The 26,319-nt window shown below is 37.6% G+C and overlaps 3 protein-coding genes, 3 long non-coding RNA genes and 1 other non-coding gene across 12 annotated transcripts; 5 read left to right on the top strand and 2 right to left on the bottom strand.

The window, feature by feature from the left end:
* Positions 1-464: 464 nt before the first annotated feature.
* LOC130015601 (uncharacterized) lies at positions 465-1,199 on the top strand. The gene is made up of 2 exons (XR_008790821.1): positions 465-673; positions 750-1,199. It is a non-coding gene; the product is annotated as an uncharacterized LOC130015601 (long non-coding RNA).
* Positions 1,200-5,057: 3,858 nt separating this feature from the next.
* On the top strand, positions 5,058-7,322 carry LOC126682053 (uncharacterized). The gene has a single exon (XM_050377610.1). It carries the CDS (start codon positions 5,058-5,060, stop codon positions 7,320-7,322), a length of 2,265 nt encoding a protein of 754 aa, XP_050233567.1.
* A 72-nt stretch (positions 7,323-7,394) lies between these two features.
* On the top strand, positions 7,395-7,841 carry LOC126682052 (uncharacterized). Its single transcript, XM_050377608.1, has one exon. The coding sequence runs from the start codon at positions 7,395-7,397 to the stop codon at positions 7,839-7,841; it is 447 nt and encodes a 148-aa protein (XP_050233565.1).
* An 833-nt stretch (positions 7,842-8,674) lies between these two features.
* LOC130015569 (uncharacterized) lies at positions 8,675-10,651 on the bottom strand. The gene is made up of 4 exons (XM_056105936.1): positions 10,507-10,651; positions 10,139-10,462; positions 9,652-9,757; positions 8,675-9,201 (listed from the first exon to the last, which is right to left on the bottom strand). Exons 1-3 carry the CDS (start codon positions 10,649-10,651, stop codon positions 9,690-9,692), a joined length of 537 nt encoding a protein of 178 aa, XP_055961911.1. The 3' UTR covers positions 8,675-9,201; positions 9,652-9,689.
* Positions 10,652-10,957: 306 nt separating this feature from the next.
* LOC130015609 (uncharacterized) lies at positions 10,958-11,706 on the top strand. The gene is made up of 2 exons (XR_008790852.1): positions 10,958-11,180; positions 11,257-11,706. It is a non-coding gene; the product is annotated as an uncharacterized LOC130015609 (long non-coding RNA).
* An 8,962-nt stretch (positions 11,707-20,668) lies between these two features.
* LOC126680285 (uncharacterized) lies at positions 20,669-22,392 on the bottom strand. 6 transcript variants are annotated; one of them, XR_008790747.1, is made up of 6 exons: positions 22,253-22,392; positions 21,640-21,708; positions 21,359-21,505; positions 21,160-21,223; positions 20,979-21,033; positions 20,669-20,890 (listed from the first exon to the last, which is right to left on the bottom strand). It is a non-coding gene; the product is annotated as an uncharacterized LOC126680285 (long non-coding RNA). The 6 variants fall into 6 exon arrangements; XR_008790750.1 differs by having other exon boundaries at positions 21,359-21,412; XR_008790749.1 differs by having other exon boundaries at positions 21,640-21,689.
* A 3,402-nt stretch (positions 22,393-25,794) lies between these two features.
* LOC126685196 (small nucleolar RNA R71) lies at positions 25,795-25,901 on the top strand. Its single transcript, XR_007643308.1, has one exon. It is a non-coding gene; the product is annotated as a small nucleolar RNA R71 (small nucleolar RNA).
* Positions 25,902-26,319: the final 418 nt, after the last annotated feature.

Below are 26,319 nucleotides of genomic sequence, written 5' to 3'. Positions count from 1 at the left end.
CACAAATGGTTTGTGACGGAAAATTAAATCCGTCACAAAAGTCAATTGTCAATTGTGTAAAATCCGTCACAAAATTTGTGACAGTTGTTCCCATCAAAAATCTGTCAAAAATTTGTGACGTATTTACGTTTATGACAGATAATCCGTCATAAATTTATGACGGATTTGTGATGGATTTTCATTTGTGACAGATGATAAAATTATATTTGAACGTTTTGACAACCACGATAATCTCATACCTAATTTATTTGAAATTATTACTATAATAGTGAATATAAAACGAACATGATAAATTTAATGGCAGCGACCCATTAATTATAAAATATAATTATGCATACTAGTGAATACAAATATCAAAAACATCTAAGTATGAACATTGCAAAATACAAAGATAAACGAAAAACTATGGAAAAGTCGTCGCTGTTATGATACAATCATCAAAACCTATCTAACACTCTGTTTACACCAAAATTAAAAATATGGCTAAAAAGCCATAAAGCCCCTATTCTTTTCAAAAGATAAAAGAGGTATTATTAATGATTGGCTTAAATTAATTCTTAGAGGTTGACCAATTTTGACCAAAGAGGGTGATTTCTAAAAGTTGACTGTTTGACTAAGAAAGGTTGATTTCTAGAGGTTGACTAATGTTGACTTCAGAAGTTGATTTCTAAAGGTTGGTTTCTAAAGGTTGATTTCTAGAGGTTGACTAATGTTGACAGAAGTTGATTTCTAAAGGTTGGTTTTTAAAGGTTGATTTCTAGAGGTTGACTACTCCAGAAGCTAATTCAAAAAGTCCAAGTCCAGTTGCAGAAGATTAAGCCCAAATTTGAGATGGCCATTAAATATTAATTTAAATGGCCCATAAGCCCAAAAAGTCCATTTCAGAAGAAAAGAAGTTAAAAAGCACGTGCAGAAGTAAAGACACGATTGGCAGTTCCTGAAGGTGGGGAAGAACGTGTGCAGTTGTGGTACATGAAGCAGCAGTTTTCAAAGGATGAAACTATAAATAAGAGAAGAACAGCCAATTTGCAACCCCCGATCAAATCCAACAAAAACCAGCCCAAAGGCAAAAACACTCAGCACTTAGCATTCTCAATTTTCTTCAATCAGTAAAGAACTTTACGATTGAACTTCTGCAATTTCTACTCAAACACTTGTATTTTCATTTCATTCAATTAGTAAACACATTTACAGTTGAATTCTTTGTTTTAGCATTACTTGATTGGAGTACTTGTTATAAGGTTAACCAAACCCCAATCGCTCGTTTAAGAAGTTAAGTTACATTTTGGAATCCGCTTCCTGGCACGCCCGCATTTCACACGCTTGTTGTTACAAACGCAAAACGCCAGTAACAATTTTTGGCACGCCCAGTGGGACACTAAGAGTTATGCCTAGAACTCGAAGTGAAAAAGGAAAAGATGTTATTGTATCCCAGGATACAGTGGATGATCCTACTACTACAAATGTAGGACATGGAGACTATGTGGCTCACATGGTCAGAAGCATTGAAAAAGAAAATTTGCCTCTAGGAGAGGCGAGTGATGATGTGCCTCCTGGCTTTGGAGAGCAACAGACACCAACTCGGCGAAATTCTGAGCCAAGATTGGTAGAGGCTTTAGACATGCTGTCAAAAGCCATGTTAGACATGAAACAGACTCAGGCTAGCTTTAACCAAGCACAAGCCGAGTTGACCAAGAAACATGAGGTAATGGATAAGAAGCAGTTCGAAATGGAACGCTATTTGGCAGAATTGATAGTTGCTGTCAAAGTGTCATCTCATGGTGGTGATGTACCAGAGGCTGTTAACACGGCCAAACAAGATCCTAAGGGACACGGGGGGCAGCCATCTGGAGGAATCCAGGAGATTGGGAGCACTAGTCATGTGCCAATCTTAAACCCGCCCTCTGAAGAAAGGTACGTTCCTCCTCACAAAAGAGATGAACCTGCGTATTTTAATTCTTTTAAAACTAATAATCAAACTAGCCGGAATTCCAGGCCGTTTAATGCAGGTGCTAATTGTCCGACTTCGGACGACCTAGAGGTTAATCAAAATTTTCCTCAACCTCTGGGCACGGGGGGCAATTACATGCCCCAAGAGAGAAATCAGCCTCAGGTGCCACCCCAACCTTTGGGAAGGCAACTAGACATGGAGGCTGTAAGAGAAGCAATTCAGGAGTTGTATGGTCCAGGTCTAAGGCAGATTGACCGACCATAATTTCACAAGCCTTATCCAGATGTCATTGACAGGGAGAATCCTTACCCTAGAGGCTATAAAATTCCTAACTTCTCTTTATTCTCTGGAGAGGATGGCCACTCCACCATTGAGCATGTGGCGAAATTCACAATTCAATGTGGGGTCTTGGCCAACCTAGATAACATTGCAAATTTCAAGCTGAGATTATTTCCAAATTCTTTAACAGGTACTGCCTTTACTTGGTGTGCTACTTTGCCCAGGAACTCAGTGCTCACATGGCAGGAGATGGAGAGGCTTTTCCATACTCAATTTTACCGTGCAGAGCCAGAGGTTTGCATAGCAGAATTGTCAAGAGTTTCTCAAAGGTCGGGAGAGGATGCCGACATGTATATACACCGCTTCAAAAGAATGAGGAGCAGGTGTAAAATTGTTCTACCAGAAACTGAGTATGCAAAAATGGCTCAGAGGGGCTTGGACATTGAGCTCCGGAAAAAGTTCCAGGGGATGGAATTCAGGGACTTCTATGAGTTAGCTGCTAAAGTCTCTGAATATGAAGAACTCCTAAGAGAAGAAAGCCACAAGAAGAAGGTGGCAATGGGCACTTACTATCAGGAGGTGGGAGCATATGAAACCGCGGTAGCCGACCTCACGGCCACCGGTTCATGTACCTGCCCTATGTTGATCAAAAAAGCACCTGATGGGTGGAAGAAACAGAATTCCAATGCCCAACCTCTGTATACTTTTGAGGTTTCAAAAACAGAAGAAATTTTTGATTTTCTGTTGAAGGAGAAGTTCATTACTTTGCCTCCGGATCATAAAATGCCTTCAAAAAATGAGTTGAAAGGCAGAGAGTATTGCAAGTTCCACAACTCCTGGAACCACTCAACCAATTCATGTTGGGGGTTCAAAAATATTATACAGGATAGGATTGCCAAGGGAGTTTTAAAATTCCCAGAAAAAAAGGAGGCACTGGTAATAGATGAAGATCCTTTTCCGGCTGTGGCGTCTGTGAATGCCAGTGATCTCTCGAAACTTGACTTGAGGTTGTTATTAGATATAAAAAGAAAGCTCAGAATCAGGGAGCAAAATGACCAAAGAGTCAGGGGAGAGCAATTCGAACGGGAAAGGAGAGCAGAGGTAAAGCGGGATTACAGAGGAGAAAGAAGGCAGGTATCTAGAAACTCTAATAATTTTGTTTCTACTAACCGCCCTCTTTTGAAAAAACAAAACAGGGCCTCTTACTATCAAAGGAGGCCAGAAAGGCATGTCTTCCCGGAGAGGCGATCCTTCGTGTGGAAGAGGGAGGAACAGCCAAAAGCTCCTTTGGCACCTAGGGAGGAAAAGCCAAAAGCTCCTTTGGCACTTAAAGAAAAACAGTCAGAGGTTCCTTCTACCTTTGAAAACCGAAGAAAAGAACAAAGATTCGTGGTACCACCATTGGTCTCACCTAGTCCAAGGTGGCATACCAATTATCACAAGAAGTTTCCGCCTCCACTAACAAGAACTCAGAAGAGGAGGCGCCAGAGGTTGAGGGCTGCTGCAAGAAACGAGTGGCAGTCCAGGCACTTGGAAGATCCTAGAAAAGTTGTTGAGGAAAAAGGGTCAAAGAAGATCTTAATTGAGAAAGAGCAATCTGGAAGCCAAAAATCTTCAGAGGCAGTGGAAGTGAAAAATAAAACTTCCCACGTGCCTTCGAAGAAGGAAATTTCGGATATGGAGTTGGAAGCTTTTCTTGAAGGAGAATTTGCAGGAGATGGCATGAACTTAGATGATCTCCTAGAAGACGACATGGAGTTGGATGATCTCGTGGATGAGGAAATCCTAAAGGAGGGCATGAGACTAAACGACCTCTTGAAAGAGGATACTAATGATACTCCACCCGTTAAGGAAAGCGGCAAATTTCAGAGGAGGTCTCTAGAGAATGGCGACTCAGAATCAGACACAGAAGGTGATAAGAAGAGATCCATCAGAGTGGGTGAAATTGAGATTTCCCTCACTTGTAATGCTTTCTCCTTGATTCTTCCAAGTGATTTCAAAGGTCCTGACAACTCTGAGGAAGTAGAAGAAATTCAGAGAGAGGAGGTATCCAAACCTCCAAAAGATGAGTGTCGCAGCCAGGTCACCATACAAGAAGCTGCAAATGGTGGACCAAAGAGGGTGATTTTTGACAAACCTGCAGAGGCAATGACCAAACATATTAAGCCTTTGTACATAAAGGCTCACTTCAATGGCAGACCAACCTCCAGAGTCTTGATTGATAATGGTTCTGCCGTGAATATTATGCCATTCAACATGCTACAACCTCTAGGAAAAACTACAGAAGATCTCATCTCTACAGAGGTTAGTGTGTCTGCCTTTACTGGAGAGCTCACAAAAACTATTGGTGTTCTCCCAGTAGAGGTAACTGTAGGGAGCAAAACTTCCCTATCGGCGTTCTTTGTTGTAAATTCATCAGCCAGCTACCAAGCTCTTTTGGGACGAGATTGGATTCATGCCAATTGGTGCGTTCCTTCATCCTTACACCAGTTTCTGCTCTTTTGGAAGGGAAATGAGGTGGAGGTGGTATGGGCAGACACAAAGCCATTTACCACTGCCACCAACATGGTAGAAGCCCGTTATTATGACTCATGTGTTGGCCCCATCCAATTTACTGGGAAAAGTAAAAAAGGGCAGAAGAAAGAGAAATCCGACAAACCTCTGAATGTGCATGAAGAGGTCAAAAGAAAAGCAACTGAGATACTTGGATCAACGGCTATTATTCCATACAACAAGTCGTGTTCCTCCATCACCATTGAAGAAATTAATGATTAAGCTCACCTCTAGTGAGTTTGCAGCAGCTGCATCTGCTATCTTAAAAGAACATATGCAGTACATTATGGAAGGAATTATGGAGGAAAACAACTTGGCAGAGGTTCTAGATGCTGAAGTGGTTTATGAAGAAGAAGAAGTTTCTGAAGATCATGAGATTGGCTTGGAGGAGCTAGAACAAGCACCTCATTGGATAGATGATGAAGCCATCCATGTTAGGGAGGAGTTAGAAGAAGTGAATCTTGGAACCTCTGAGGAACCTCAGTTAACTTTTGTTAGTAAAAACCTAGAGGTTGGTTTAAAAACAAAATTAACTGTACTCTTGCAGGAATACAAAGATTGCTTTGCATGGCAATATTCTGATATGCCGGGGTTAAGCAGGACATTGGTAGAACATCGGCTTCCTATTAAGCCCGAGTTTCAGCCATACCGCCAACCTCCAAGAAGAGTGTCAAAAGAAGTTGAATTAAAGGTAAAAGAGGAAATTGAAAAATTGTGTAAAGCAGGCTTTATTAGGCCTGCTAAATATAGTAATTGGTTAGCAAATGTTGTTCCAGTGGTTAAAAAGAATGGAAAACTTAGAATATGCATAGACTTTAGGGACTTAAATGAAGCAACTCCTAAAGATATTTATGCCATGCCAATTGCTGACACTCTTATTGATGCTACAGCTAATCATTCTCTTTTGTCTTTTATGGATTGTTTTGCTGGATATAACCAGATTATGGTGGCTAAAGAAGACATCTCCAAAACGGCATTTAGATGTCCAGGATCTATTGGGACATTTGAATGGGTGGTCATGCCGTTTGGTTTACGTAATGCTGGTGCAACATATCAGAGGGCTATGAATGCCATCTTCCACGACCTCTTAGGTAAAACTATGGAGGTTTATATTGATGATGTTGTTGTAAAATCAAAACTAATGAAAGATCATTTGAAAAATCTAGAGGAAGCATTTAGGAGGATGAGAGTTCACTGTTTAAAACTCAATCCTCTGAAATGCGCCTTTGGTGTAAAAGCTGGAAATTTTTTGGGGTTTTTGGTCCATGAAAGAGGCATTGAAGTGGACCAAAACAAAACCAGAGCTATTCGAGAAGCTAAACCGCCTAGAAATAAAACAGAACTTCAGAGGTTTCTTGGGCAGGTTAATTACTTAAGGAGATTTATATCTAATCTTGCAGGAAAAACAAAAGTGTTCTCAGAACTGTTGAAATTAAAAAAGGAGGATGTCTTCAGATGGGAAACCATCCATCAAGAGGCTTTTGATGAAATTAAAGATTATCTAATGAAGCCTCCTGTATTGATGCCTCCCAAAAAGGGTATACCTCTGAGGTTGTACATTTCAGCAGCCGAAGGTTCAATTGGGTGTCTGCTAGCCCAGAGCAACCAAGATGGACATGAACAGGCTATTTATTATTTGAGCCGTTCGATGACATCTACAGAGTTAATAGAGAGTTTTGAAGAGGTTGAATTAGTACATGTTCCTAGAGAGGAAAATTGGGAGGCCGATGAATTATCACAGCTAGCATCTGGCCTACGTCTGTCGGAGGAGTTAACTCACCGACTAGTAATGGATTGGAGGAGAGACATTAAAAAGTACCTGGAGAATCCTAGCAAGAAGATGATGTATAAAGTAAGAGTGAGAGCTGTTAACTACGTGCTCATAGAAGATGTTTTATACAGAAGAGGATTCGACAACCTATTGCTAAGATGCCTTGGAACTACAGAGGCACTAGAGGTCATGAAACAAACTCATGAAGGAGTTTGTGGAGCACATCAATCTGGAGTGAAAATGAGATGGCTGATCCGAAGACATGGTTACTTCTGGCCATCTATCCTAAAAGATTGCATGACTTTTGCAAAGGGTTGTCAATCGTGCCAAAGGTATGAAAACATACAAAGACTTCCAGCTGCTGAGTTGAAGTCTGTCATCAAGCCATGGCCATTTAGAGGTTGGGCCATAGATTTGATAGGTAAAATATATCCTCCATCCTTTAAAAATCACAGTTTCATAATTGTAGCTACTGATTATTTTACCAAATGGGTAGTCGCTAAGCCATTGGTAAAAACAGAGCAAAAAGATGTTATTAAATTTATTAAGGAGGAAATTATTCATCAATTTGGAATTCCACAATCAGTAACTACTGACCAGGGCACAATGTTCACTGGTAAGGAGATGCAAGAATTTGCCACTGATTATGGAATAAAATTATTGACCTCTACACCTTATTATGCTCAGGCTAATGGCCAAGCTGAATCTTCTAATAAAATTATCATCAACATAGTTCAAAAAATGTTGGAACAAAATCCAAAGGATTGACATCGAATTTTATCAGAAGCACTCTGGGCATATCGCACCTCTAGGCGAAATGCTACTGGAGTAAGTCCATTTATGCTAACCTATGGTCATGATGCAGTGTTATCCATGGAGGTGGTGGTGAGGTCATTGAGAGTAGCTAAGCAGAATCATTTGACTCCAGAAGATTACAATGAAACCATGATGATGGAGTTAGAAAATCTAGAAGAAGGGAGACTTCAGGCTTTAAACAATATGATAATACAGAAGAAGAAAGTCTCCAGAAGCTACAACAAGAAAGTTAGACCTAAGACATTTCAAGAAGATGAGCTAGTATGGAAGTTGATCTTACCCCCTGGTACTAAAGATAGAGAATATGGGAAATGGTCTACTAATTGGGAAGGGCCATTCTTAGTCCACAAGGTGATGAAGGGGAATGCGTATTGGCTATCAAGTTTAGAGGGTGAGCCTCATAGAAAATTTATTAATGGAAAGTACTTGAAGAAATACACTCCCACCATCTGGGAGAAATACAACTTATAAATGACTTAATGGCTTTTAGCCATACATGTACTGCAGACTATGTAACTTGTTTTAGCAATATCAGTACATGAGTCGGAACATTGTGGCTTTTTAGCCGAGTGTATTATCAGATTTTTAGTAGTTTGGCTATTTTGGCTAAACCTGTACTTTTTCATTAACTTATGGATTTTGGCACAAGATGTAATGTAATGGCTTTTAGCCATTTTTGATAATTAAAATTCTAAATTTGGCTACTTTAGCTAAATTGGTGAGGCTATAATTAATCGACTATAGAAAATTAATTCCAGAAGTTGGTTCTAGAAGTCGACTCCTAAAAGTTGATTCCTAGAAGTTCTAGAAGCTGACTTCTAAAAGTGGACTCCTAAAAATTAATTCCAGAAGTTTGTTCTAGGAGTTGATTTCTAAACGTTGATTCCTAGAAGTTCAAGTTGACTGGTCAGTCTCTAGAAGTTGATGTTAAGAGTTGACTGTCAAAGGTGGAAAGTCAAACTCCTACTATGTTTATAAGGTCTCTATTCTGCTAAGACTTCTTAAACTTTGGCTAACTAAGCTAAAGGGATAAAAAGAAAATTCAACAACATTCAACAGCAAACAAAACGGCCCTGTAATGCAATGCATGGCTGTAAGTGACATATGTGATTTGTTCGTGAAACAAGTCCTGGTATGGACATCACATCACTACACAAGTATGTGGCAAAAGCCATCTTCATACCAGGAACATAAACACATAGTGAAAATGCAATGCATGGCTGTACCTGTAAGTGAATCTTGGTGTGGAACACAACAAGCAAACAAATGGCTGGAGAGCCATCTTCACACCAAGACATTTGAAGTTTAGAAAGTACCTGAATGGCGTCTCTGTAATGCAATGCATGTACAAGTGTATAGGTGCAGGTGTACGTGTCACAAAGCAAGTACTGGCCAAAAGGCCGTGTGAGAAAACATCCTCTGAAATAAATACAAGAAAATCATCCAACAACCTTTAAAGGTACTAAAGTATTACAATTATCAACTACTTAATTAGTTCGATATACTGCTAAATAGTATCAAAGTTGCTGGAAGAGTTTTGAGCAGTACGCGACAAGTGAGATAGAGGAGAATTCGAAAAGATATGTTACACTTCGGCTCATCTCATTTTGATCGCAAGCAGACTTCACTTTCACAACTTCTGAGAAAACAGCCTATAAATTCATGACATGATGTTTCTCTTGGATGGCGACGTGCAAATGTTGAAATTTGAAAAAGACAGGATCTCTATAATCAATAATGCCATTTACTTCATTCTTTTCTCTCCCATTGGCAAACCCTTCCAGAAGAGGATAAATTGGAATAGTCACAGCTGGCGTGACTAACTCAGAACCTGTAAGTATAAACTCTACTTATAAGCAATATGCACACTTATTCAAAATTGGCGAAAATAAGCAAAGTAATTGGTTTTTATGAATTTCAAAACAAGCGAATCTAAACTAATTACTTGGCCAATTTGGTTTTTAAATGGTTCAAAGGAAATTAGAGTGAACAGGGTATATGCAGAAGACAAAATTAGGCCAAAATGTTATATGGCCTTAAATTCTGTTTAACTTAGCTATTTAGGGATTTTGTGACTTCTAAAGGCTAAAAGCAACATAACTAAATTCATAGCCTGAGGAAATTGCAAGATTCCTAATACTAAAATGGTATCTAAAAACCATTAAAAACAACACCTGCATAAGAAAATCGATTCCAAACAAACAACACTATGCCAAATCCATACCAACCAATCCACAAAAAACAATCAATTATAATGAAACTCAATTTTGCTTACTTGTACCTGTCAAAAGGTTGGATGTGGATCCTATGGCAAAGGCATTAGAAGCTGGCTTTTTGAGCCGTAAAATCAGAAAAATTGGTGTCTGCAGTTACCAACTTAGGAGAGCCTGCAAAAATCAAAATGCGTATGTATTCAACCATTCAAACAGACAAAATGCATTCAAGGCACTAAAAATCAACTCTTACCCGTTGTCAGGGTTATGGTTTCTTGCAAAAATTCAGTCACTGCATTGGTAGCAAGATAAAGGGACCAATGGCTTTTTAAAAGCCGAAGCGAGGTCTGAAATTGATGCCAAAACCATTAGCAATTAAATTCAAATGTTGACATTGAATCAAAGTTTAGCAATTAAAATTCAAATGTTGACATTGAATCAAATTTTAGCATTTAATTAAATTTTTGAGGAGAAAGTCACAATCTTAGGTAGTTAACAAAGTCAAAAATCACAATACGTAACTGAAGTTTAAGAGATTGAATTAAAGAATTATACCTGCCATGGTGGTGGGATTTGATACTACCTTTGAAGCTGTCGGCGTGAACTGCTGGAGGCAGGCCGCTGCTGCTGAGGGAGTTGGAACTGTTGGTTCGGCACGGTGGAGTTGCTTGAGGACGGAGACTTGCTGGCTGCCGCTGGGTCGCTGCTGGTTTACTGGAGAAGAAGTCTCTGCTGCCGCCGATGAAGAGCTGGCTGCCGCTAGACCCGAAGGGAATGACGAAGCAGTTGAACGCAGAAGATGGCAACCACTTGCTACCGGACCTGCTGTTTCCGGAGGAAACACTGCCGTCGGTCCCAAACCTGCCGAGGAGCGGTCAGCTGGAGTAGCCGGCGACGAGCAGCAGGTTGGAGAGAGGAGCTGCCGAGCGGTGGATCAGCTGCTGTAGTGCGTGCCGTTGGTGCCACCGCTTCCCTGTTGGTGGCCGGCGGGTGAACCTCCTTTTTCCCAATTATTAATTTAATTGATTTGGGCAAAATTTGGGTTGAGAGAATATAAGGTAAATACATTAATTTAAATTTTTGGGATTTTAGATTTGTGCTAAGAGTTTGTGGTTTAGAGGAGGAAGAAGATTAAAGCACTCGGGCTTTTTAGAGGCCCTGAATTTAAAAAAAAGAAAAAAATATTAAGCCATATGAATTTTGCATATTCTTTGGAGTTCTTAGAAAAATTTGAATTTTTGAAAATCTAACGGCTAAAACACATGCCGCGAATTTTCAGAATCTCTAATTTTAGACTCTCTATGATGGAATATAATTAATTTTGGCTAAAAGAAATATATATAAATGGCTTTATTTCTAAAGCCAATTATATAGGGGGCATTGTTTACACCAAAATTAAAAATATGGCTAAAAAGCCATAAAGCCCCTATTCTTTTCAAAAGATAAAAGAGGTATTATTAATGATTGGCTTAAATTAATTCTTAGAGGTTGACCAATTTTGACCAAAGAGGGTGATTTCTAAAAGTTGACTGTTTGACTAAGAAAGGTTGATTTCTAGAGGTTGACTAATGTTGACTTCAGAAGTTGATTTCTAAAGGTTGGTTTCTAAAGGTTGATTTCTAGAGGTTGACTAATGTTGACAGAAGTTGATTTCTAAAGGTTGGTTTTTAAAGGTTGATTTCTAGAGGTTGACTACTCCAGAAGCTAATTCAAAAAGTCCAAGTCCAGTTGCAGAAGATTAAGCCCAAATTTGAGATGGCCATTAAATATTAATTTAAATGGCCCATAAGCCCAAAAAGTCCATTTCAGAAGAAAAGAAGTTAAAAAGCACGTGCAGAAGTAAAGACACGATTGGCAGTTCCTGAAGGTGGGGAAGAACGTGTGCAGTTGTGGTACATGAAGCAGCAGTTTTCAAAGGATGAAGCTATAAATAAGAGAAGAACAGCCAATTTGCAACCCCCGATCAAATCCAACAAAAACCAGCCCAAAGGCAAAAACACTCAGCACTTAGCATTCTCAATTTTCTTCAATCAGTAAAGAACTTTACGATTGAACTTCTGCAATTTCTACTCAAACACTTGTATTTTCATTTCATTCAATTAGTAAACACATTTACAGTTGAATTCTTTGTTTTAGCATTACTTGATTGGAGTACTTGTTATAAGGTTAACCAAACCCCAATCGCTCGTTTAAGAAGTTAAGTTACATTTTGGAATCCGCTTCCTGGCACGCCCGCATTTCACACGCTTGTTGTTACAAACGCAAAACGCCAGTAACACACTCTGTAAGCTCTCCTAAACTCGCAAATAATTTTGTTGCATTATGTTTACATGTCATATATGTTGCATATTGCTTATTTATCATCTTTTTGCATATTACTTACCAAGTCGTCCAACTCTTGCCGTTGTTGCTCGTGATAGTTCTGTTGACTTTATATACTACTTACATGTCATATCTGTAAGAAATAAAAGATTAACTTAGAAATAGGGTTACTGATTATATATCTGCACAATTTTTCAACTATATTTTTCCAACAATTGAGAACCATAAGACGTTCAAGATGTACATTAATACTAATTCATCAAATCGGAATGTTAGATATGCAAAATCAGTACTGATTTTAGCAGACTAGACATTATCTTCATACCAATATTACATGCTAAATTATTCAGATACGATGCCATTGGTTCATTATTCAGATTGAAACAAAACCTACGAAGAGGGAAATCCCAAAATATATTAATATTTTATAATTTAAATCTAATTTTGGATGATGTTAAACTGAAAGCAAAGTATTAACATGTCTAAGCAACCAAACATTCAAGTCAATAAATTCTAATACATATAGATGAATTTGTAGTATTTACATAAAATGAGAAAGAGAGAAAAAAAAGCATCCAAAAATTAGCAGATTTACTTACTCTAAAGTTAAGGCAAGATAATAGTTGAAACCCTTTGGTAATCCATACTACTTCTGTCATGCATAAAAGTCATGAAAATCATAAACAAATAAACAAATAAAGTGTGTCGGGCCTTACATACTAACAAAACTCGTCATGAAAATCATAATCATCTTCGTCGCGAAAATAGCGCTATAGAATACATATGAGTTCTCAATCATCTCTGTCAATGATAGTCGCCCATCTTTATTTGTTTCAGCCTGCAACATGTTTTACCCGCACAATTTTTAGTAGCAGATTCTGTAATCAGTAGCAACATACATAGTCAATGGCAAGATTACTTAATGCAATATATGGTCATCGAGTTTTTTTCCTTTAAAATCTAATATATCAAATAGAGCTTAATACATCTATATGATCATTAAATTTTTGCTCCTATATATAAACTCTTATATATCTGAATTAAACTAATATATCTACATGATTATTTTCAGCTTTGTAATCTAAAGCAGAATAATTTTCTCATTAGATTGAAAAAAGAAACCTTCAGCTACCTTTTATAGTGAGCTGATTACAACAAACTAATAACTAACTTTGCACACTTGGCAATCTCTAATTGGTCTAACTAACTAACCAATCAGCTACAATTACATGGATTAACACTAGTTAGAGAAAACACAATGAGCATGCTTGACTTGCTGCAGAAGCTAAAGAGAGAAACACACACACACGAACTGTGCTGCATCACAAGATGCTGAGCTGTTGGTGAGCTGTCAATGCTGAGCTGTTGCTGAGCTGTCTGTGTGCAGAGAAGTAATCTGTTGATACCCTCCCTCAAGCTGGAGCGTAGAGGTTTTGAAGATTCAGCTTGGAAATGGCATGGTGAAATACAGTTGGGGCTAAAGGTTTAGTTAAAAAATCTGCTAACTGATTACCAGTAGTAACAGGAAGGAGATGAATCACTTTTGAAAGAACCTTTTGCCTGACAAGGTGACAATCAATCTCGATGTGTTTTGTACGTTCATGAAACACAGGATTCTGAGCTATATGAATAGCAGATTGATTATCACAGTAAAGAAGAGCAGGAGTAGTATGAGAAATACCAAAATCTGATAAGAGATATAACAACCACTGTATTTCACAAGTAGTTGCTGCAAGAGCACGATATTCTGCCTCAGAAGAACTTCTGGAAACAGTAGTCTATTTTTTTGATTTCCAAGACACTAAAGATTGGCCAAGGAATATACAAAAACCTGTAACTGATCTTCTGGTATCTATGCAAGAAGCCCAATCAGAATCAGAGAACCCTTTTAAAGACAGATCAGAAGAAGCAGGGAAGAAAATCCCTTGACCTGGAGCCTTTTTAATGTATCTTAACAGTCTCTGAATGGCTTGCATATGAACAGAAGTAGGTTTGTCCATAAACTGAGAAAGCTGCTGGACAGTGTAACTGATGTCTGGTCTAGTAGTGCAGAGATAAATGAGTTGGCCAAGTATTCTTCTATATCTTGTAGGATCAGAAAGGACATCTGTAGAATCCTGACTGAGTTTCAAAGAAGAAACCATTGGAGTAGAGGTAGGCTTACAACCAGTAAATCCTGTGTCCTGCAATAAGTCCAAAGCATATTTCCTCTGTGAAAGATTAATTCCTTTAGGAGTTCTTGTAACTTCCAGGCCTAGGAAAAATTTCAATTCTCCCAAGTCTTTAATTTTAAAACAGTCATGAAGAAAAGATTTGACTGTGTTGATTTCATGCAGATCATTACCTGCAAGAATAACATCATCTACATAGATAAGTAGAGATGTAAAAGATCTGCTGTTCCTCTTGATAAAAAGACTGGGATCACCAACTGCTTGAACATAACCCTTTGTAGAGAGAGCAGATGTCAATTTTGCAGTCCATTCTCTACTAGCCTGCTTTAAACCATAGAGTGATTTCTGCAACTTGCAAACTTGTTGAGAAGAAGCTGCCAATCCAGGAGGTAACTTCATGTAAATCTCTTCATGCAGATCCCCATGAAGAAAGGCATTATTAATGTCAAGTTGCTGCAAATACCAGTCTTGAGAAGCAGCAACAGCAAGTAAAACTCTTATGGTAGTCATTTTGGCTACTGGAGAGAAAGTATCCAAATAATCTACCCCTGCTTGTTGTGTGTACCCCTTGGCAACCAGCCTAGCTTTGTATCTCTCTAGACTGCCATCTGACTTGTACTTTACCTTATAAACCCATTTGCAACCTATTGCCTTTTTATCAGGAGGTAAAGAAGTGAGAATCCAAGTGTTGTTATCTTGGAGTGCTTGAAGTTCAGCATGCATTGCTAACTTCCAGCATTCATGCTTAATGGCCTCATTGTAATGTTGAGGTTCAGTAATTGTATTGATGTGCATTGCAAACAACCTCTGTTGCATAGGTAAATGATCATAAGAGAGAACTGTATTGATGCTGTGAGGAGTGGTGTTTGGTGGTTTAAAAATATGAGCTGTGTTTGATGGACATTGATAATCTTGAAGAAATTTAGGGGCAAATTTTGGTCTGGTTGATTTTCTAATCTCAACTTCAGTGTCTGTAGAAATGGTTGTGGAAGGAAGAGGTGAGGTATTGTTTGAAAGATCAGAGGAGGCTGGTGAAATAGGTTCTGAGGTAATATTTGGTTGGAGATGTAATCCAGCAGGTTCAAAAACAATATCATCCTCACAAAAAAGACTTTCATATGTGTTAGGTGTGCAAATAGGAGGAGCAAAATCAAAACCAGTTGGTTGTGCCATAGCAGAAAAAGGAAAAATCATTTCATGAAAGATCACATTTCTAGTAGTGAAAACATTTTTAGTTTGCAGATTGTATAATCTGAAACCTTTGACATTTGGAGTAAATCCAATAAAAATGCATTTAGATGCTCGAGCATCAAATTTATGTCTCATGTGATCTATTGTTGATGCATATGCAAGACAACCAAAAACTTTCAAGTTATCAAATGTAGGCACTGTGTTATATAGAAGCTGATAAGGAGTGGAATTATTGATAATTGGAGAAGGAATTTTATTGATAAGATGGACAGCATGAGTTATGCAATCTGACCAGAAAAATAAAGGAAGAGAAGCTTGAAATCTTAAGGCTCTAGCCACATTGAGAATGTGTTGGTGTTTTCTTTCAACCACACTATTCTGTTGTGGTGTGTAAACACATGAGGTTTGATGAATAATCCCTTTTGATTGATAAAAGATTGGCATGTTGAATTCTAAACCATTATCACTTCTTATACATTTGACGGTTGCATTGAACTGAGTTTGGACTAAAGTAATAAAATTTTGGATACAACTCTGAACTTCTGATTTTAATTTCAGCATGTAAACCCAGGTAAATCTAGATTTATCATCCACAATTGACAAAAAATACTTGTGGCCATAATGAGAAATGACCTTGAAAGGTCCCCAAATATCCATATGTAATAGATCAAAAGTTGAATGAACCTCAGAAGTACTTATTGGAAAAGAAAGTCTCTTTTGCTTTGCAAAATGACAGATGTCACAATGATCAGTTTTTGGTTTACATATAGATGAATTCAAAGAATTTAGTACATCAATTCTGGAATTTGCTAGATGACCTAATCTGTAGTGCCATAGCTGAGATTGATGAAAAGAGGATGAAGAGTCATGATGAACTGTGTTGACATTATGATTTGAATTTTGAAGTTGTACTTGACTGAGGAAGAATAGTCCATTGGACTTTTTAGCTAAACCAACTGTCTTCAGAGTTGGAATATCCTGAATAAAGCAGTTATCAGAGTGAATTAACACAAAGTATTGTTTTGAATCTGTAAGTTGACTTGCAGATATGAGATTGAAAGAAAAGGTTGGAACAAAAAGGACTTTGTGAAGTGTGAGAGATGATGAGAATATCACAGTGCCTATATGAGTAACAGGAACTTTTTGATTGTTTGGCAAAAGCACAAAACAGTTTGAAATTTCTTTATATGTTGAAAAATATGATAAAGAACATATTATATGATCTGTGGCTCCACTATCTACAATCCATGCACTTTTATGAAAAGCAGAATTTGCAAAACATGATATTGAAATTTTACCTGTTGGTTTGCTCTCTGGAGTGAAATAAGTTGAGATTGCATTTACTGAAGGTTGTGAAAGATTGGAGTGCTGCAATAGCTGCATCACTTGTGAATACTGTTCTGAGGTCAATTGCATCATATTATCAGCAGATGTGTGTCTATCTGCTTCTGTACTCTTATTTGAATTCTGATCATTGTAGTTTGAGGCATCAATCTGATTCACATAACCAGTATTAGTAGTACCAGTTTTTCCTTTGTACTTATATCCAGGTGGATATCCATGCTTTTTATAGCATATATCAATAGTATGTCCATTGTATCCACAATGAGTGCATTTAAGATTGCTGTTTGGTCCATACTTCTTATAATTGCTTCCATTGCCATTTCCTTGATTAAATGCTTTCTTCTGTGAATTGTTCCCAGAATAGCTTTTAAACTGGGACTGCACATTCCCAGCTACCACATCATCATCTCCTTGTGTTGCTGCTTTAGTATAAAAAACAGTAGATTCAATGAGTTTTGAAGAGGAACCAGTAACTTGCCTCTCATGCTGACTGGCTAAAGAGAAAACTTTATTGATGTTAGGTAGAGGCTCCATGATCAGTATCTGTGATCTGAAGGTAGAGAAATTCTCATTTAACCCTTTCAGAAATTTGATGACAGAATCATTATCCTTGTATGCTTTCATCTTATCAAAAGCTCCACATTTACACTGTGGATCACAACAACAACTTGGAAAAGGTCTCAAATTCAGTAGTTCATCCCACATTTCCTTGAGATGAGTAAAATACTCAACCACACTGAGATTGTTCTGTCTGTAGTTATTCAATTCTTCTTGAATATCAGATACTCTATAGGCATCTCCTTGAGAAAATTTGGATTCCAAATCTTTCCAAGCATCAATCGCAGCATCTATCCATTCAATACTCTTGCTTATCACTGGTGAAATAGAATTTTGAATCCATGACATCACCAAATTGTTACTTCTTTCCCACATTGGATACAACGGATTATCTTTAGAGGGAACTGTAATTGTTCCATCAATGATCTTCATTTTGTTCTTAGCTAACAAAGCTCTTTTCATCGATCTTGACCATGAATGAAAATTCAGGCCATTAAGAACAGGAGAAACCAGAACTATAGCTGGATTTTCATTTGGATGAATGTAAAATGGAGAAGCAGGATTCTCTTCTTGCCTCCATGGATTTGTTGTAGCAGCAGCAGAATTCATCTTATCAAGAAGAACAAGATGATCTAATCTGTATGTGAATCAAAAAGAAAGAAAAAAAAACTTGTTTGTTTCTCGAGAAACAAACAGAGAATGAGAAAAATAGAACAATAACCGTTTTGATTAAAGCTTTGATACCATTTCAGCTTTGTAATCTAAAGCAGAATAATTTTCTCATTAGATTGAAAAAAGAAACCTTCAGCTACCTTTTATAGTGAGCTGATTACAACAAACTAATAACTAACTTTGCACACTTGGCAATCTCTAATTGGTCTAACTAACTAACCAATCAGCTACAATTACATGGATTAACACTAGTTAGAGAAAACACAATGAGCATGCTTGACTTGCTGCAGAAGCTAAAGAGAAAAACACACACACACGAACTGTGCTGCATCACAAGATGTTGAGCTGTTGGTGAGCTGTCAATGCTGAGCTGTTGCTGAGCTGTCTGTGTGCAGAGAAGTAATCTGCTGATAATTATTGAGTTTCTTCTACTCAAGAGTCCATATGTCATTTCAATCCAACTATATGGTGACTGTTTTAAAGGAACTTGTGCACTAATATCCTGTGATTGGAACAGAAAAACCATGTGAATTTTCTTTATGCTACTAAAACTATGATGCCTACATTTCAGTTACACATAAAGCAGACCTGGTTATAGGGTTGCAATCTGCAAAACAGAAGTATTTGAAGTTTCAATTTCAATTGATTTATCAATTGATTTGTAGTTTGAGTTTCGAGATTTGCTCCAAATTATAGGATAAAGACAAAAAAGAATCCTAAATCATTATCTAAATCAGTCAACTATGTTATTAATGGCCTTGGATCTCTTTTAATTCCATTAACACAAATATCATGCATGTTGTGTTAAGGTACAAATTCAACTACACCAAGACCTTAGTTCTAACCAACAAATAAGCAATTTGAACATTTACAAAATCCGTTGCTAAATGCTTACTTCGACGGATTACAAAATTTGCTGCTAAATTCTTGTTTTTAGCGACGGATTACAAAATCCGTCGCTAAAAGTATTATTTTTATTAAAAAAATTATAATTAAAAAAAATTATTCATTATAAAATAATTTATTACAAAAATAATTATTTATTAACAATTTATTAAAAAAATTATTATATTAGAATGCGGGAGTAAAGTGCAAAAGTAATAATTTTTTATTTTTATTTAAACTAATTATTAAAAAATAATTTATTAATTATTTATTTATAAATAATTAGTATGAAAAAATAATTATTTTATAATACAGGAGTAAATTGGTGGAGTAACTTTTTGTTACTTTCAGTTATATTTAAATATAATATACATAGATCTATAATAAGAATTTGAGTTGGTTAATATGGATTCACGCGTGAGGGAACTACAGGGTTAAAGAGAATTGGGTGGGAGCAATGTGAAGAATGGACGACCTACTGGGAAGCTGTGAAATTTGCTAAATTTACGGGTGACTGTGTGATGGTGGGTGACCGATTAAATAATATTTTATTTTACAATTTTAATTAAAAAATTAATTTTTTTTATTTTTAAAAATTAGTGACAGATTTAAATCCATCGCAATTTTTTTGAAATCCATCGCAATTTTTTTATTCGTCGCTGGAAAATTAGCGACAAGAAAAATGTCCGTCGCTAATCCATCGGTAAACTCGTTTAGCGACTGGAAAGATTCGTCGCTAAATGGCTGTTCTCGAGTAGTGCACCATCTTTTTTAAAATTAATTATAGCATCCATCAATTCTGGTTTTACACCCCACAATAATTTTCCTATCAATACATTCACAGATATATTAGTAAATGATTCTTCATAAATCAATTCGGTTGATTTTGTTAATTAAAAAAAGATCATAATAAGTGTGTCAAAAGACAAGATTAAACCACAAGAACTCGATAAATATGCTTTTGTTGTTGTCAAACTCCTATGATGGTGAACTCCTATGCTACTCAAACCATCATTTCAGGTCATGTTTGGTTCCTTATTTCCAAAACTTTACATTTATACTTATTTTCTTTTTGATAATATGTTTGTCTTATTCTTACAAAGAAGTCCTTCTACGTAACATCTAACTTTTCTGCTTAATGATTTCATAGAAAACCTTATTTTTTTCTAAATTAATTTCCTTAGCATAGGGGCAAGTGAAAATTAACTGAAACCAAATTAACCGATTTATTATGGTTAATTTGAATAAAAGTTTTTAATTAATTTGGTAATTCAATCAGTTTGGTTTGATTAGTGAAATTTTTTGGTTAGGTTTTAATTAAGAATTTTAAAATTTAATTAATCAAATATTTTCTACATTTTTGTTTGTTTTAATAATTATTTTTTATATTTTAATTACTGCAACTAGATTAATTGATTACTTTCGCCAGTTCGGGTTTAACTTTGTAAAATTACAACTAATTTGGTTTCGGCTAATTTGATTACTTCAGTTAGTCCGGTTAAAAATGTAAACTATTCTGACAATTCGATTCGATTTTAACAAAACCGATCAAATATTGACCCATGCATTAGCACATGAAATTCTCAAGATTCAAACAATTGTCATGACACTACAACAAAAAATATCTACAGGGACAGTATTTTTGCTTCGTAGGGGCGGTCGGTAACTGCGTTTTCAAAACCGCCCCTAAACCGCCGTTTCTCCGGGCGCCACTACGTCATAGGGGCGGTTTTAGCACCTGCCGGGGAAAGTATTTTTTTGTGACGAAATTATAGGGGCAGTTATAACCGCCCCTACATAGAAGAAATTAAAAAGTGTTGGGGCGGTTTAAACCGCCCCTACTTCCTAGAATTTTGAAAAAATATATTGGGGCAGCTTCACACCGCCCCAACAGAACTTACACTTTCCTACTAATATTAAGGTAAAGCATCTGGGAACTCCATTAAGCCAAAGAACCACATATTTATATGTAAAAGATCATTTTCAATTACAGGTAAACATCAAAGTACATTTAGGTTCAATGTTGATGAATATCCTTGTAATGATCTCGATTCCACAAAAAAGCAAACACAACTCAAATTTGAACAATTGGTTTAAAGCTGCTTATGAATACTTGATCTTCTTTTTAGTTGATCGTCTCTCTAGTCCATATCCAACATGATATCTGCGCATATACAGTTAAAGTTAATTATAGAAGCTGAGTTTTGACACATTCTTAAAAAACAGTGCACAATAAGTCAAAAAGAACAAACCTGCCCAAGAAGTTGCCCAAATTGCAGCACCAACAATGAGAATGTAAAATGCATACTACAAATAAAAAAAGAAACAAAATTTGTGGTAGCTTCAGAATTTGGTTAGGTTAAAGATAATAGCCATAATGTATATAAGGCGAAAGTGATGCTGCACAAAATGAAGCAAGTTTAACAGTATTACCTTTATCAAAATAGGTTTTAGGAAGCGAATAGTCACAAGTTTCAATGTCAACAGTCTCACTTTGCTGTTTACGATAGAAGAAAAACTAATTAGCGCCTCTTAATAAACAAAAGAAGCAAACATCCTAAATACAGCAGTTCGAGAAAAAAAATTGCTAAATACAATAGTTCAAGAAAAGAACATAAAAACAGGATCTTACTTGTGAACTATCATCATTTAGCGATTGCTTCAGTTGTCCCTTCAAGGTTTCCAACTGTAGATATGTTAAAAAAGGCTCATATGACAATCGGTATTCTTCATATTTTTTAAAGATGAGATGACTAAAATAGAAGGCATCAAATCACTTCTGCACAAAGAAAGATGAAGACAACACGCCGGAACTTTGTTTTAGCAAGAGAATAGTTAGGCTATTGCACTTCAAATTTAAGCACATTATGAAACTCAATTTTGTACATGAATAAAAATTGAATTGTATAATACCTTGTGGAGATGGAAGGATATTTCTCAAACTTTGATGATGATATCACTTGCTAGACCGGTTGAGCAAAGCTTACACAATAAGTTTTTATTGATATAAGACTAAAATTAACAAATAACAATCTAAAACCAGGAACAATTATGAATTCGAGCAAAATAACATAGAAACAAGAATAAATTAGAGACGAATGAACTAACCCTAGAACATCAATACCAAGTCTCAAGCTATAGTTGTAGAGGCATATAGTTGTGCATTAGATTATACTCCCTCCATCCCATTTAGTAATAATTAATCCACAATGGATGAATTAAAATAGTAATCATATTTTGTATATTCAAATTCAAATTGAACAAAACATCAACGCCATATTGGACTTAATGGTCGCAGTGAAGATAGAGAGGTTAGCTACCCATTTATTTGACATTTGAATTTGAGTTTTTTTTACTATTTTAACATTACAAGTCTCTAGACATGTATATATGGATCATATCTTCATGGACTGATGTAAGCGAGAACAAACAATGTCAATAAAATTAAATGAAAGAACTGAAATTGGAATACACATTACAAAAGCATTTGAAATTTATTAGATCACTTAGTTCAGCGACAACATACCAAAAACAACAGCCTGTAGAAATAGCAACAGCTGAACAGAAACAGGGATTGCAGGAAGCGGTAGTTGCTAGAAACTGCAGCAGACTAGAAAAATAGACCAGAAATAGCTCCGTAAGTAGCCCACCGAAGACTCCTAGAACTAAAATTAAAAGGTATCGAAGGTATCGAAGGTATCGAGCAAATAATCTACGCCACTTATAATTGGTTCCGGAATCTCTAACCTTGATAAGTGATCGGCGACGACGTTCTCCGTTCCTTTCTTGTCGCGAATCTCGATGTCAAACTCTTGCATAAGGAGCACCCATCGGATTAGTCTCGGTTTAGCATCTTGCTTTGCAAAAAGGTATCGAAGGGCCGCATGGTCCGTGTAGATGATAACCTTAGAGCAAAGTAAGTACGACCGAAATTTATCCAATGCGAACACCACCGCAAGCATTTCTTTTTCGGTGGTGGTGTAATTGAGTTGAGCACCCGCCAATGTTCGGCTTGCATAGTATATCACGTGAAGCTTTTTCTCCCTCCGTTGCCCCAATACGCACCCGAGTGCTATATCACTTGCATCACACATGAGTTCGAAAGGAAGAGTCCAATCGGGTGATGAAATAATTGGGGCCGAGATAAGGGCTTCTTTCAACCTAGCAAAAGCATCAAGGCAATCATTAGTAAATTCATAAGGAATATCTTTAACAAGTAAATTAGTTAAAGGACGAGCAATGGAAGAGAAATTTTTGATGAATCGTCGATAAAACCCGGCGTGCCCTAAGAAGGCACGAACTCCTTTTACGGTAGTTGGTGGTGGTAGTTTCTCGATGATTTCTGTTTTTGCTCTATCTACTTCAATGCCGTCCTTGGAGATTTTATGTCCCAAGACAATTCCTTCCTCTACCATGAAATGGCACTTCTCCCAATTCAAGACTAGATTGGTCTCCTCACACCGGGCCAACACTCGTTCAAGATTATTTAAGCATATCTCAAAAGAGTCCCCGAATACCGAAAAATCATCCATGAAGACCTCCATAATATCTTCAATCATATCGGCGAAGATGGAAGTCATACATCGTTGAAATGTTGCCGGTGCATTACAAAGACCAAATGGCATTCTCCGGTAAGCAAACGTTCCATAAGGACATGTGAAAGTTGTTTTCTCTTGGTCATCCGGGAAGATAAGAATTTGATTGTACCCGGAATAACCATCGAGAAAACAATAATAAGCGTGGCCCGCTACCCGCTCCAACATTTGATCGATAAATGGTAACGGAAAATGGTCCTTCCTCGTCTCCGTATTCAACTTGCGGTAGTCAATACAAACACGCCATCCCGTTACCGTCCTAGTGGAAATTTGCTCACCCTTCTCGTTCTTGATCACCGTTATCCCCCCTTTCTTTGGAACGCATTGAATGGGACTAACCCACGCACTATCGGATATGGGGTATATAATTCCGGCGTCGAGAAGTTTTACTATCTCTTTGTGCACGACCTCCTTCATATTTGGATTCAAACGCCGTTGTCTTTGAGCCGATGCTCTTGACTCGTTTTCTAGGTGGATCTTGTGCATGACCACCGAGGGACTAATTCCTCGGATGTCCGAAATTTGCCAACCGATCGCCAATATATGTTGCTTCACCACTTTGACAACTCTCGCTTCTTGTGTTTCCGACAAGTTGTTTGAGATGATGATGGGAAGAGTCATGTTGTCGCCTAAAAACGCATACCGTAAGTGAAATGGTAACGTTTTAAGCTCAACCTTTGGTGGAGAGATAGAAGAAGGTGGTGTCACGCTCTCTCTTCTAATCAAATTTTCGGCTTTCGGCTCATCTTCTTTGGAATATTCTTCCTCGGAAGTTGCTTGTGTCTCCTCGGAATGGAATATGACTTTTGAAACCGGGAAAAGTTCTTCCACAATTCCATCAACCATATCCAATTTCATGCATTCCACCTCCTCAAAAGTGTTGCGCATAATCCTTTTCATATCAAACTCCACTTTGTCATCATCGATACGCAAAGTGAGTCGTCCGGCGTGCACATCTATCAATGCCCTCCCCGTGTTCATGAAAGGACGCCCAAGAATCATAGGGCATGTTTTATCCGCCGCATAGTCAAGTACGACAAAATCCACCGGAAAGATGAATTTGTCTACTTTGACTAGAACATCTTCTACCACTCCGTATGGCTTTTTTAGGGAGTGGTCCGCCAATTGAAGCATCATTGATGTTTGCTTCAAAGTTTGATCACCAAAAATATCCCTGAAAAGAAACAAAGGCATTAGATTGATACTTGCCCCTAAATCACATAGACAATTAATTGAATTTAAATCGCCTATTTTGCATGGAATTGTAAAACTCCCTGGGTCCTTAAGCTTGGTGGGCAAGTCACTAAGGATAAGTGAGCTACAATTTTCCGTTAGGGAAATTGTGCCTTTGTCGTCCCAACTCCTTTTCTTCGTTATGATTTCTTTGAGGAACTTCGCGTATTGAGGCATCTCACGCAAAGCATCCGCAAAGCTTATATTGATTTGGAGTTTCTTGAAAATTTCCAGAAATTTATGGAATTTTTGGTTATCCGGCGTCTTCTTCAATCGTCCCGGGAAAGGGACCTTTGGCACAAATGGAGGAGGAGGTGGCGGTTTTACATATGGAAGTTCGGTTACTTCCTCCTCATTTGTTCCCGTTGTTAGATCGATCGCTTTCTCTTTACTTGCATGTGGATCATCAAGTTCTTTCCCGCTTCGGAGTTCAATGGCTTTTACTTGCTCCCTTGGATTTGACTCCGTTGTAGACGGTAAACCCCCTTGAGCTCTATTTTGAAGCGAGATGGCAAGTTGAGAAATTTGAGTCTCGAGATGGTGATTGACGGAAGCTTGGTTCTTAAAACCGGTTCTAACTTCCTCAATAAGCTTGTCAATCTTGCTCCCCTCATCCGTGTTCCGATTTTGAAAACCGGGTGGGGGTTGTGGTCGGTAGTTGTTGAAGTTGCCTTGGTTTTGTGGACCACGGTTTCCTCCTTGAAAATTTGCTCCTCCCATATTCGGGTTGGCATTGGCTTGACCCGCATTTTCCCTCCACGAAAAATTAGGATGATTCCTCCACCCCGGATTATAGGTGTTGGAATATGGGTCATTGCCTTGCCTTTGCCCATTGACATAGTTGACTTGCTCATTTGAGTTTTGATGTAGGACGGGGCAATCCATTCCCGAATGATCGTGCCCATCACAAGTCTCGCAACCCATTTGAACTACCGCAAGTTGAGCATTCCTTTGATTTGCTTGTTGTTTGTACATCTCGAGTTGTGCTAGAAGTGTCGCATTCTTCGTTTTCATTGCTTCAAATTCTTGGGTTTGCTCGAGGGTCATTATACCCTTTTGAGGTGGTTGCCTCAACCGCTCGGTTGACCAAGAACAACTATTTGTAGCGAGTTCCTCTAGCAAGTTATTGGCCTCATCATAAGTTTTCTTCATAAGTGATCCTCCCGATGCCGCATCAATTGTTGCCCGTGTAGCCTCATTGGTACCATTGTAGAAAATAGAGATAAGATGCTCCCTTCCTAGATGATGATGCGGACAATTTCTTTGAAGCTCTTTGAAACGTTCCCAAGCTTGGTATAGAGATTCACCATGTAATTGGAGAAAATCTATAATTTCCTTGGTCATCCTCGCGGTCTTACCCATAGAGAAATACTTATTGAGAAAAGCTTGTGCCAATTGCTTCCATGTTGTGATTGAGGTGCTTGGAAGTGATTGAATCCAATTCCTCGCCTTATCCCTCAAAGAGAAAGGAAAAAGACGAAGCTTGATTTGATCCTCCGTCACATTATGGATTTTGAATGTGTTGCATACCTCCGTGAATTTTGAAAGATGGGCGTTTGGATCCTCGCGTTCCAACCCATAAAATTGACAACGGCTCTCAAGTAGTTGAATCGTTCCCGGCTTGATTTCAAAATTGTTAGCGAGTATAGGAGGTGCAAAGCATCCATAGTTGGCGTTGTCGACGTTGGGTAAGAAGAATTCACCCAAGGTACGTCTTGCGGGAAGAGGGGCGACCCTCTCGTTTGGCCTATTAAGAGCTAGGCCA

Source organism: Mercurialis annua, linkage group LG5 (genome assembly GCF_937616625.2).
Source record: "Mercurialis annua linkage group LG5, ddMerAnnu1.2, whole genome shotgun sequence".
In the NCBI taxonomy this organism is placed as follows: domain Eukaryota; kingdom Viridiplantae; phylum Streptophyta; class Magnoliopsida; order Malpighiales; family Euphorbiaceae; genus Mercurialis; species Mercurialis annua.
The sequence above is the reverse complement of the archived record's forward strand: the minus strand, read 5'-3'. Positions and strand labels throughout refer to the sequence as shown.

Bases quoted from the DNA above. Each gene is read 5' to 3' on its own strand.
- LOC126682053 (XM_050377610.1), top strand. From the start codon at position 5,058: ATGCAGTACATTATGGAAGGAATTATGGAGGAAAACAACTTGGCAGAG.
- LOC126682052 (XM_050377608.1), top strand. From the start codon at position 7,395: ATGCTAACCTATGGTCATGATGCAGTGTTATCCATGGAGGTGGTGGTG.
- LOC130015569 (XM_056105936.1), bottom strand. From the start codon at position 10,651: ATGTATTTACCTTATATTCTCTCAACCCAAATTTTGCCCAAATCAATT. The intron at 10,463-10,506 runs GCAGCTCCTCTC...CGGCTACTCCAG, and splicing joins AGCAGCTGATCCACCGCTCG to CTGACCGCTCCTCGGCAGGT. The intron at 9,758-10,138 runs GTATAATTCTTT...TGATTTTTGCAG, and splicing joins AAATCCCACCACCATGGCAG to GCTCTCCTAAGTTGGTAACT.